At 40.8% G+C, this 12,834-nt stretch overlaps 1 protein-coding gene across 3 annotated transcripts in view; it reads right to left on the minus strand.

Annotated features, from left to right (window-relative positions):
- Positions 1 to 12,834, minus strand: part of ITPR2 (inositol 1,4,5-trisphosphate receptor type 2) — a 278,837-nt gene that overhangs the window by 29,528 nt on the left and 236,475 nt on the right. For all 3 annotated transcript variants that reach the window (XM_071816102.1, XM_065845412.2, XM_065845403.2), the window contains 5 exons: positions 12,568 to 12,732; positions 10,224 to 10,419; positions 8,109 to 8,201; positions 3,174 to 3,301; positions 1,229 to 1,394 (listed from right to left, as the gene is read on the minus strand). In XM_071816102.1, coding sequence (XP_071672203.1) covers positions 1,229 to 1,394; positions 3,174 to 3,301; positions 8,109 to 8,201; positions 10,224 to 10,419; positions 12,568 to 12,732 — 748 coding nt within the window. The remainder of the gene's footprint in view (positions 1 to 1,228; positions 1,395 to 3,173; positions 3,302 to 8,108; positions 8,202 to 10,223; positions 10,420 to 12,567; positions 12,733 to 12,834) is intronic.

Here is a 12,834-nt window from a genome sequence, read left to right on the forward strand (position 1 = left end):
ACATAAAAATCACCAAATCTGTTAAACATGTTAAGAGAAAGGAACCTAACTTAATTTAAGGGATCATAAATCTGAAGGATCTTAATTTTAAAGCTATAACTGCATACAGTAACTGCCAGGCAAGAAATACCAGGCCAGAAGGCATTCCTGACAGAATTCTTTCAGCACACCGTTTATTCTCTTTTGTGATATTTCCTCTTAATAACAATAACAATATAATAAATATGTTACAGTTTTACAGTGCCTTGTATGCTGAGGGCTATAAAGTGCTTTACAAGTGTTGGCTCTGATTCTTTCTAAATGTATACTGGTAAGCACACAGCGTGCAATCTGGGTCCTGATCTTGCACAGATTTATGCACACATTTAGCATCAAGCATGTGAACAGTCCCACTTAAGCTGTGGTGGGATCGTTTGTGCACTTAAACCTAGCAGCGAGGGCAAGTCTCTGCAGCTTTGTAATCACTCAGTCTTACAGAGCTGTAGTCATAAGAATTTTTTTATTTTGTTTTCCTGTGACAGGTCAAAAAGAAGAACATCACAGTGAGAAAGGACAGGATTCACAGATGCTTCCCTTGGTGTGACAGCTTTCCTCCCTGGATCTCTTGTGGAGTCTTCCACAGACACTAAAGCTGTTGTGCTCTGCACAGCGTTCATCCCTGTCAGTACAACCATGGAAACAACACCCAGCCTACAAAAAAAGAAGGCACTTCTAATGTCCCCTAGGGTGTCCTCTTTATGAGCGCACCTCAAAACAAGCGTGAGTTATCTGTGGGTTTTGTGAGGACAATTTTCATTTAATTTTCTTTTAATTCTTCTGTTCCCTGTTTCATATCACCTTCTGAAACAGGCAGTCTCTACTGTTGCTACCCTTCTGGAATGCACTGTGCTGTGAAATAGCAAGCTGTACTTTCATCTGCATTACGCTTTGTGAAATAAAGTCAGCAGCTGCATCATCTCCATTAGTGGTGATGATATGAGTGTGAGACATGACTCTTCCTCCCCAGATCCTGGGTGGAGACTGTGAAGCCATCTCTTAGCAGAGCTAGCTTTTAACTCCTCAACTAAATCTTTTTGCTACTGAGAGAGAATAGATTTGGAACCAAACTCTGACATTTTAATAGACTTTTTGTAGAAGACAACCACCTCTTAGGTTAATGTATTATTTTTTGAAAAGTTCATTTTAGTCCTTTACCCATCAAATGTCTCAATAGATAAGTAACACCTACCACAGATGAAACAGGTTGTCTTTAGTATTTCCTCCTTTTTCTGCTTTTCACTCCTGAGATCCGCAAATGTATCAATGATGACTCCAAAGATTAGGTTTAGAACAATAATTATGACAATAAAGTAAAACAGAAGATCATAAACAACTCGCGCGGCAAACAAGGGCTCCTGAAACAATAATAAGATTGCAATAAGACATAAAAATAGCACACCTCTGAAATATTAAACATCTTCACATTAGCTCAAGCAAAGCTATACATCTTTCTTTCCATACGCCTAGTTCTGCTAGCCTTACATAAATAAAGAGGGACTACCTATGTGACTCAGCAAAGAAAATTTGGCTTCATGTACTCTTACTGCTTTGGGACTCCTGTTTCCTTTATGTTGTCTTACACAGCATGAAGAAAAGACTAGCGTGTGTACCGGATGTATAGATGTATTTGCATAGTGCTCGATTGAAGATAATTACGTTGACAGCACAGAAAGAGGGAGATGCAGCTTCTAGTGCCGACTGAGAGCAATGATAGCTGCTCTGAGTACTGCCTCGTGGTACGCAGGGAGATGCTTACAGTATGTGTCTGTGGAATACTCCAGACTGATGCCACATCTGCATGCTGAACAACTGGAAACCTGGGGAGCACACTTGCACGATGCCAAGGCCAGGCTATCACACTCTGCGCCTAAGCAGGGCACGTTAATGTTTTTAGCAGAGTGCTGATGCCGTCACACGGTTGTACGCTGGCTCTGAGCCAGCAGACCACACTTGTGTCTTTCGGGAACACAACCTGCACATGCACATCTCCATGAACTGCTCATATTCCCCATTTCATCACGCTCTTGTTTTTACATCATAACTACTTCCCTTCTTGCAAAGGCTGGACTGGACTCCCACTGACACATCTAAAAATAGCAAAGTTGTTCTGTGGCAAACAGGAGAACCTCTGTGTAAGAAGGAGGAACAGGAAACCCAAGTCCTTTTCTTCACCATGACACTGAATTAGAAGTCACTGATTTTCCCAGTTTTCCATGCATTAATTGGGATAATAGTGCTACCCTTTGTAAAGCACTTCCATTTAGTGTAACATAGGTAGAATTAAATAACTGCTAAATGGCAAGGGTCATTTTCAAAGTCTGTAAGTGTTTAGAGATTTCAGGGCGATGGACTGCGGTTCCTGAAGAACCTCTCAGTCTATGAGACATGACTAAATTCCTACTATCAGCACAAGGAGCTCTTCTATCCAAATCTCAGTTATTTTTCGCTGGACCCTTGCAAACCCTACTGAGATCCTATTTATTAATTTAATCCTTGTGTAATGTATGGTGTGTGTCACCAAGCAAAGTGCTGCTAGATTGTCTTTATTTATGAAGTCCCTTTTGAACTCCAATAAAAATGCATATAATCACCCAAATAGTATGAGTACTCCTTAAATGAACTGAATTTTGGAGGAAACTTCTGGAAGAGGACATATACCATGATATATGAAATTCTGTTTTGACTTCAATGCTAGTTGAGTACAGCCAAACAATAGGACCTCTTCCTGGGCAGATGCCATGCTGAATTTCAGTTAAAAATACACGTTATGTGCTACAATGGAGAGTCTTGACATACACTCATCAATCAAGCCCTTTCAAAATTTGCATTTGTAATTCCTAATGTAATAGAAGAGTGATACAATCCAGTAACACTTCTTAGCAGCCTTTGGAAGTTCACAATACCCTCCAGTTTTCCAGAAGGGGTAAACAACTACCCAGAGTTCCTTTCTTCAGCTGTCTTCATCACACCAAGCTTTGCTCTTCCCATTAAATATTCCATCTGGGATGTAAAAATTACATGGATAAATCAACTGAGCAGACTACATACGAATAGCGTCTATAACCTCCAAAAACTGACTTTGGCATTCATGAGAAGCACAGAGAGTAATGCATTTCCTCAGCCAGAACACTTACATCTTTGGAAGGCTTTCTGAGCACGTCTCCCACACCACCACCATTTCGCAGGCCTTGGTTTAATACAGTCACAATGCACATGAGCAGAGTGTCACAGGTCCTTTCTATTCCATCCTCCTCCTCTTCACCTGCAAACAAGAGAGCAGCAGCTTTAGGAATCACAGCATCAAACGATCACTTATCGAACAAAGCCGCAATCCTGTATTAGAGAGAGCAACTGCAATACACATCTGCCTTTCATATTCTTCAGCTAGAATTTCCCTGATCGTCCCTATCGATTTGCACATCACTGCTGGTGACATGCTTAGGCACATCAGGCATACTTAGCCTGAAGAGAGGCAGAGATAAGCCCAAGCAGCTCTCCCACCCGTAACTCTGTTAATGACCCAGAACTGCCATCTCTATTCAGGGGGAGCACCCCTTTTCCTCGCAAGCTCTCCCACTGGTTTCAGCATGACTGCTTTTCCAGTGAACCTCCTACGTGCACAGCTGACACATACAGGAGAAGCAATATAAACACAGAATTAGAAGCACATTTGTAAAAGGATTGTCTTCCTGTGAAATCATTCCTCTACCTACTCGTGTACAAGCCAAGTCATGTTAGTGTTTCAAATCATTAAGAGGGGGCTGGCTTTTATACGAGTATATCTGTCCACAATCTTTCTAATAGCACACGTGCCCAATTGCAGGTCTAATAGACATTAAATGAAAGACTCTCCCTGACCTCAGCTTGCAAACTTGGATTCTATTCTTATCTCTGCTGCAGAGCTGCTGCGCAGTTTTGGCTGAGCCACAGAGGGTACTATTGTGCAGGAGATATTTGAACGTGCAGAGGAGCTGGGCTGGAACACCAGTCCCTGAGGGAACTTTGTACACCCTGGCCAGAATTCCTCCCACCACGCGTTCACCCCTATGCTGCGGCTGCAGCAACAGCCTCCTTTTGAAGAGCCCTGCTTGAGTTGTTCCTTGCATCCTGCTGGCTTGCACAGAAGGGTCAGGACTGTAGCTGCTGTTTCTTCTGACTTCCTTTTTCTTTTGGGACACATTTGCTTAAGCGCTGAAGGCAGAGATTCTCACTTGGTTTGCTTCACATGCTTATTGTAATGTAGTTTCATAAATAACAAAATCCTGCTGCAATAGTATTTAACAGCCCCAAACCGCCACATCTGGGGGACTGAGATAGACGTTGATAAATTGAATTGACTGAAAGCGCTCACATTACAGACAAGCAATTTGGATTTAAAACATGGGTTCCCACATTGCGGTGTATGCATCACGACTGGTATTTGCAGAATAGAGCTGGTATCTGCTGCCTTTGCCACCACTGCTTTTGCTATGCAAGCAAATTAAATGAGAAAGAATGCCTGATTTAAGGACCTCTAAGTAAAAAGAAAAGCAAAAGCAGACATCAGGATAGACTTCTCTGATAAACTATACAGTCATTACAGACACTACTACCACTAATAACTCCAGATTTTAAAAAAATGCTTAAATATTGAAACTGAAAGGATTGAAACAATAGTATTTATTTTTCTCTGCCACATCTGTACATTTTTTAGTAGTGCTGTCATATCAGTTGATCTCCTCTGCTTTTGTACCCTACCTTTATTTCCTCACCCAAACACTACTCCAACTTTTTTTTTTTTTTTTTTTGAGCTAATATCTGTGCTTGAGAAGATGATCATCCACAAGATAAATGAAAGATCTTTATACAAGCCACATGTTCTATTTCTTTTAGGTAACTGCGGAACAAGATTTTCACTGTTCATATGACCAGGATCAGGTACTAGAAGCAGCAGATGGTCAGATTCTGGTGAATGGTGAGGATAAACCGGGGCTGTGAATGGGCAGCTGCAACACCAGAGAGAGTTATGTGCTAGAAAACCTAACTCACAACTCTCCATGTCCACCAAGATGCAAGCTCAGAGCAAGCCCAGATGCAAGATACCACTCATCAGCTGACTGGCACATCTTACAACACAGAGAATCAGCATCTCACACTGCACCCAGAAAGAAGAGCAAGCTCAGGTTGCTCTTTGCCAGAGAATCAGCCAGCAGGCAGCCTGAAGTTGGCAGAAACCTCCTGTGCAGTAACGTAGACTGTGTGGAGTACATAGACATCTCTGTGTTTACTTCCACTCCCAGACACGGAGAGACAAGAGCGGGAGCTCTTCTGTCTGCGAGCTGGATAACCTTACGGGCACGTGCTCTGCCACAGCTGGTTTGCCCCGGCACTCAGCGGCGCTCACAGTCCGGACTCAGCGCCTGTTGACACAGACTATGCCCACACTAAAAAAAGGGGTGGATGTGTAGAGTGAAATGTTGCTAAGGACCCAATGCCAACACTAACTGAGGTTCAGGGGGTTTTTACTTGCAACCAGCTCCAGCCTGGTGAGTGGCCCATTAGTGGCTAGACTGCATTAGGTAGATGGGCTTCTGATAAAGTTTAATTCAAAGGTAGTGCAGGTTAAGCTCTATGACCACCCCACAATGTCAATCATAGGGCAGTAAGTGGGATGATAGGAAGATTTATTTCAAAAATCTTCATCTGATGGCCCACAGCTACCCGGCTTCTGGACCTGATCTCCAACACAAGCACCATCAGGAGAGACACACAAGTGTCTGTATGGATCCAGCTGAACTTGCAGAGAGCCGTACCAGGCTTGGGAGTGGATTCAGTCTTTGAAAATGTCCCCTTTTACAAACATATGTCTCCCTTTCGAGCACAGGGTCTTCAGGGGCTATAGAGCACAAAGAGCCAGGTACTGCATGTAGGATGTGAAGTTTCTTTAGGTGATTAAGCACTTTACCAGGCAAACACTTAAGTGATATGGAAATGACTTTGGAGTGAAGAGTGGGAGACCCTGAGGGAGATGAGGCAAAATATTTTTATGCTGGCAGCTCAGCGCAGCAGTGAGGAAGCAGGCTGCAGACAGGAGATGCTCTCTGAGCAGAGCAGACTGGCTCCCAGTCAGTTCCCTCACCAGCACAAGCAGTGACTGAGCACACGCTCAACCACTGAAACTCAAGGAAGAAGCAGAGTCTCATCAGAACAAATGATTAGCAGTGATCTGTTCCAAAAAGGAACGTATTTATGTCTCCACTCTGGACCTGAGATGCCATTGGGAACATTTAATGTTTCCTACAGACAGCTGTAGACTTCTTCATGCTGCTACAACATGAATCCCACCAAATCTCACGTCTTTGCATTCCACCACACTCACACTTTTACCAGACGAGAAATCTGTCCCAGGAGAAGAGAGAAGGTAGAACACTATTTTTCGACGGGTGATTCATTGGCTAAGATGAGCAAAACTGTTCTTGCTGAATGTTGTTTTTCTAATGTTACCAGATAAATAAAACTTCTCCAAAATTAAGTGACAGTGCAGTTAGACGTTTTGTATAGCCCTCTTTAATTCTTGTTCAATTTTAAAGAAACATTATTCAAACAATAGGAAACATGAGATTTCTACCATTTAAAGAGCTTGGCAAAAGCCACACTGCATCACTTTTGACTGACTGATTACTCTGAATACAGCAGCTTTGCCAATAGCCCTTAGACTGTTCTCTCTATCTAGACAGACAGATTTCCATGTTGTTTATGAGGCCTGCTTACACACCAGCTGGGGAGAAAAAGCCTACTTTTATGGCCCTCTCCCTGAAACCTTTGATTTTAAAAACTCAAAAACCAGTAGTGGAAGAATAAAGCACGTGAAACAGTGTTATATTGGAACATAGGATAGGAAGGCACCACTTAGGTCCTCAGTTTCCACCCCTAGCAATCACAGCCAATAGTAGCACTAAATATTTGAAGCCTGGCAGGGGTGTCAAACTCATTTTCACCGGGGGCTGCATCAGCTTCATGGTTGTCTTCAAAGGGTCGGATGTAACCACTCCTACCTGGTTTGACACCCCTGCTATAGACCATCCACACACACCGCAGAGGCCACAACACACCAAAACAAACTTAACATGTGTAGTGAAAGGCAAGCCACAACTGGCCTGTGCCACAGGAAGAGAGTAGGAGAGATGGAGTAGCACCACCATCAAAGGTTCCCCGTTCAGTGGTGCATTTGCCCAACAAAACTCCCAAGTGACCCTGTAGCCTCAAACTACAGAAGAGGGAAAAGCACTGTCAGCTTGATATAGGAAAAATTCCTTCCTAACCCTATATGTGGTAACCAGTATCTGGTAACTAGCCCAACAGGATACACTAGTCGGACCTTTCATGTTAACTGAGCATATTTAAAGTTGACAAGGTCCTTCTGACATACAGATCAGATTCAGATATCAAAGTAAAACCAGGTGGACTCATCTGCTGAACCAGAGCAATTGAGCTTTTCACACGTCACAGGGATGAACCCACACAACTTACCTATCACAAGCAAGGCTTGTAACAGTTTGCATTTCCTTGCATTTGTCACAAACTAAGAATGCACAGACGGACTGCTGCCTGTGCTTAGCTGAGCCACTGTTAAGACACAATAACCTGATCCTGAATCTGGGCTCTTAGGTCCTCTGGCTACACTACCACCTTGGCCTAGATGCATGCTACACTGTTAAAATCAACTTATGTGGCCCTAAATGGATCTAATAGTGGCTCAGTGCATGCAGGTGAGGATGCTGCAGAGAAGCAGCAAGCTTTTTCTCTCAGTAAAGCCAGATGGAAAGAAGTGACCTGTATGTTCAAGCATAATGATTCAGCAAGCTCTTTTAATAACCAAATTAATGCCAGTGAAATTGGAAATCAGGTGTGGGAAGCACTCACATTAAAGGCAAGTTGCCAACTAAGCTCCATGCCGTGCGGAAGCTGAGCACTTCCAACTTAAAACAACAATCGTAACTTCACACTAGCTAAAGTCTCCACAAAAGTAACAAACACACAAATCCTTCAATTCTAATTGATCATCAGTTTGGTGAAACTTTTCTACTAACCTGGGTTAATAATTGGGATGCTTGTGGAACAGTTCTCTTTTGCACAGGCTCCCATCATCGATGTGAGGGTTGTAGTGGGGACTTCACCAATACCTATGGAAAAAGCAGGATATTGACAAAATGACAGATACTGCACTGATACAAAGTTTTAAATCATTATTTTCTAGAAATGAATCACTGATTTGAAAAGTTGAGAAGAAAAAGCAGAACAAATTGTACTACTGATTCCTCCTTCCTCAAACAGTCTGCCTCAGCAGCTCAAAGCAATCACAAGGAACAAAACCACAGTTTTATATTTACTGTATATCACAGCTATTCCCATTTCATCTCCTGAAATTAATGAATCTACATCAAATGCTGCTACTTCTGGTTAGAACAAAATATATTCAAAGCAAGAAACAACTGTCAGATATGAAAATAATGTCAGTTTTAAAACCATTAGATAAATTATTCACAAAAGCTGACAAGAAGGACACCCAGCTGATGTTCATTTATCCTGACTGTAGAATATTTAAGAGTTTTCAAGGGTTATAGCACAGTTTGGTACTCATTTGTAAATATGTATGGGTTTGTGTAAAACACTAATTTAACATTCCCAAAGTGGGTAAATGTGTACATCAGCTTGATTTTATCAAACCAATTTTACCTTCTGCATCTTCAACAATTTTCTGCATTTCAAATCAGAGATGCAAAAAGGTTTAAGGAGAAAAAAATGAAGGCAAAATCATACAACCAAAGTAACAGCCTAAAATAATCTGTGTAACACAGAGAACATCCGCTCTGACTTTCTCTTTGTGCTACTTGACAAAGAAAAAATTTAAAGCGCTTGTCTTGGGATGCATAAAGTTCCACCAGTATATCGTCAGCATATTTTCTTGATGAGTTTTTGATCAGGAAAGGCAATGTATAAAGCCAGCAAGAATATATCCACACCACAAAAATCTGCCAAGAACCCAAGAGAAGAAACACAAACACACAAGAACTACTTGTACCGGATCAGACCAGCACTGCGTGTAGCCTTACAAATGGTAAGTTCTGTCCCAAAAATGATTGGTAAGTCAAATATAAGCCCACTTAGCCTTTTTGAGTTGATCAGTGGCAAAAAAGCAAGGTGTGTTAAAGAAATCTGTTGGGTTCCTTTTTTTCATATAGTATCTCAACAGCTACATGAGTGCACCATGCCCACGAGTCTTGAAGGAGCTTTGCCGTGTTTGTGTGCTTTAGGTACTGAAATAAAACTTTAAGAAAAGGCTGGCAAACGCTGAGGGGACACAGTCCGGGGTGGATCCCACCAGTTCTTCTGTGCTTGCATACAGGTCTGAACTGCTCAGTATTTGGGAAAATTGTGCCTCTACATTTAACCAGAAGCTACTCTCAGGTATTTTCTATGCAGACAGTTACTTCTCTGCCCACACTCCCAGCAGGCTGGTTGGCAACATACACAAAGATCTCAACAGAGCAGACCTGGCTTTTTTCTAGCAAAGCAAGTTTGTAACTCTCTATCCATATTGGTAAAACCTCTCATTCCAGAAAGCTGAAATCCTGGCCTTCTAAAAACTGGTTAAAAACATCCCACTGATTTTACTGAAGCCAAGATTATACACTAATGGTGACATCTGTGAAATTCACACTGAATTTAAAAGATGCTCCAGGAAGTCTCCTATCAGCAGAAGTGTGGATTCTGTAATAAATGTCTGCTGGATGATGCTTAAAAAGTAATCAAATGAATACATCTACTGAACATGTTAAGATCACAAGCCTCATGCAGTACACAGAAAATACTATGAGCTGCTTTTAAGGTGGGATGAGAAGCAAGAGAATCCAGTTTGAGTTGCTCTTCCAAATACTTAAGAAATGCAGATTTTTTTTCATATTAGCACAAGTTCAAAAGCAAAACATAGTAAATAAAATAAGAGTGTTAGATTTTAGCATTTTAACAGATAAGCCTAGTCTAAACCAACTATACACATTAAAGTAATTGAGTTCTAAGGTATATGGGGTTAGTTCAGCTCTCACAGATACAAATTAAAAATTTTAATTTCCTTAGACAAAAGTTAGATTAGGCAGACATAAAAAGTATATGTTGGAAGCAAATTTTAACATAAAGAACAATACCTGCAACAGGGGTTCTGATTTTCAACCTGTCAACCTCCATGATAAAGTCATCTTTCAAGAAGAGGAACCCAATGATGGAGAAGAGATAAACTAGGATGAGCGCTAGCACTGCAGTGAGGATAATGGAACGACCATTCCGGGTGACACTTTTTATCACATTTAGCAATGTCTCTTCTCTGTACACCAGATCAAACAGCTGGGAAAAGCACAGAGTAGAGGAAAAATGAATACAAATGAGGCAATATATAGATGTTACATAGGAAAAGAATCTGAACTACTGAAACGTACATCTAGCCACGTTCTAAATTCTTAGCTTCATAAATACACAATTCACATTGATTTCAGTGGGAGCTAGGCATGCTTATAGAAGAAATTTAGCACAGAACTTTAAATTTTAAGACAGATTATAGCAAAATCCAAACCTACAAAGTTTACATTATATATGAGCCTTATCCAGCCCTGGGCAATAGTTACTAACAAGATCCATTGCTTCCCCATGTTCAAAACCAGACTAAATTAAAATTAAAACCCAGTGTCTTCGTACTATGGATCTACATCTCCAATTTGGTTTTTCATGTTGTATCCCATCTGATACGCATGCATGGGTTGCAACTCAAAAATGTATTCATGCATGTAAGTAATTACATGTCTGTAAACTGTTTCTTTGAGCTTATGGCATCGTTTTAGTGTCACTCACAAGTACAAGGATTAAGGCCATGTCTTTTTAGGACAAAGTTAAATTCACTACGCTGCTTCTATTCTTTACCTTGCACTATATGTTTTCTTGGTATTTAAAGAAAAATGTACATTAAGATGATATTACTTGAATTGTCAAAAGCCTAAAATTGCAATTAAACATGATAAGAGCTTTTCAAGAAACTATAGCTTTTTTTCTCTTACAATTCTATTTACATTCTATAGTGTTTTGAACCTTATCTATAATGTATGTATTTCCACTTCAAAACACACAGATTACAGATATAAAGTGACACACTATGATTTATCAAAATGGTCCACAGAAGAAGGTATTAGTCACAATTCACAAGATCTGAAATGCACAGCCTTGTGAAAGAATTAATAAAAAAGGAAGGAAGAGGAAATACACTTATCATCCATTCCATACAAGAGAAAGCTTAAAATTAGGAACAAGCATTAGAGTTAGAACATTTCCACTAAAAAATGAACACCTGGCTGTAACCTGGGAATGTAGACAATTGCAACATCCAAGAATCATGGACATTTGTCAACAGGCATCACTGAAAAAAGTAAGTACATAAAATGTTTCTTAAACTACTTGGCACTTTGGAAAGTATTTTAAGGTACAGATCACCTTACTCATTGAAGGAGTAACAGATAGTTTGCTGTGCCTTTTTTAACCAAGAGAGTTACAGCCATTTGAAAAGGGTCCTTCAGCCACAACCACAAAACCTTGCCTCCTTTGAAAGCTGCCCAAACTTCGAAGCCAACTTTAATCTCAAGATCTGGAAATCCTGACTCAGCAGAGTAAGGACTGAATCCCTGAAAATTTTCATGTGCTTAACACACATCTGTGAAATGCTGGGAATTCACCACTATTCACAGGAAGCTGAGAAAAAGATAACAGGAAAGTGAACCTGTGTAAATTACCACAATTTAGTCAGCCTCCCTACAAGTTCCACATGCTCCACTATAAAGCAAAAGGATTAGAAAACAAGAGTGGTGAAACACCTTTTATTGCTATTCAGCATGAACGAAACAGTTAGCTGACTTTAGCATAATTTCGCATGATTCATTTTCATTGCACCTGTATCATATTATAAAAAGGCATTCCATCTGGGTAATGGCAACAAAAGAAAATGAAAGTGGGATACATTTAAAGTGATGAATCGTTCTGCTACACCAGAGCCATGCCATCCCTATTTCCCAAGCTATATATATATATAAATATAAATAATTTTTCGTTTGTTATTAGGGTTGCAGGATGAACTGAAGAGTGGGATCCTTTGGTATAAGTATGATACACACACCAGTGGACAACTCCTGTCCCAAAAGGATTGTGACTGACACTACATACAGGAACAACGTACACAGAATATACGTATGCTGGGGAAGGGCAGGAGAAAGGAGTGGGCTGTATGATGATTGTCTGAAAAGAAATGAGCAAACTTTCAACTCTAAAACAGATAAACTAAGTAACAGAAACAGGTTTTAATGAAAACAGCAGCTTCTAAGGGGCAGCAGCACAACAGCATGCTAAAAATACACTATTTGGCTTGATTGTCAGGAAGAAATTGAAGACAGCTGCATGGGTAACGGTACTTTCTATTTTTGCAAAGTTTACCCCTCCACAGAAGCACATACTTACCAGGAAACTATAGAAGAATTCGTGCACGCAGAGGCCCAGCATGCAGACCAGGACATACGCTACGTGATAGAGAAAAGCCATGTCCATGATGACCGCTCTGTAACCACGGGTGAAAGTTCCACGGTTCCCAACAAAGCTCACCAGAAACACTATTTTGTTACAAAGCTGTGGGGGGCAGATAACAAAGGCTGGGTTTAGTCCACCAGAAAAATCCTGTTATTTATTGTTTGCATCGCTGCAGCATGCAAAAAGTCTAGACAGGTTGCT

Source organism: Patagioenas fasciata, chromosome 1 (assembly GCF_037038585.1).
Source record: "Patagioenas fasciata isolate bPatFas1 chromosome 1, bPatFas1.hap1, whole genome shotgun sequence".
Classification (NCBI taxonomy): Eukaryota; Metazoa; Chordata; class Aves; order Columbiformes; family Columbidae; genus Patagioenas; species Patagioenas fasciata.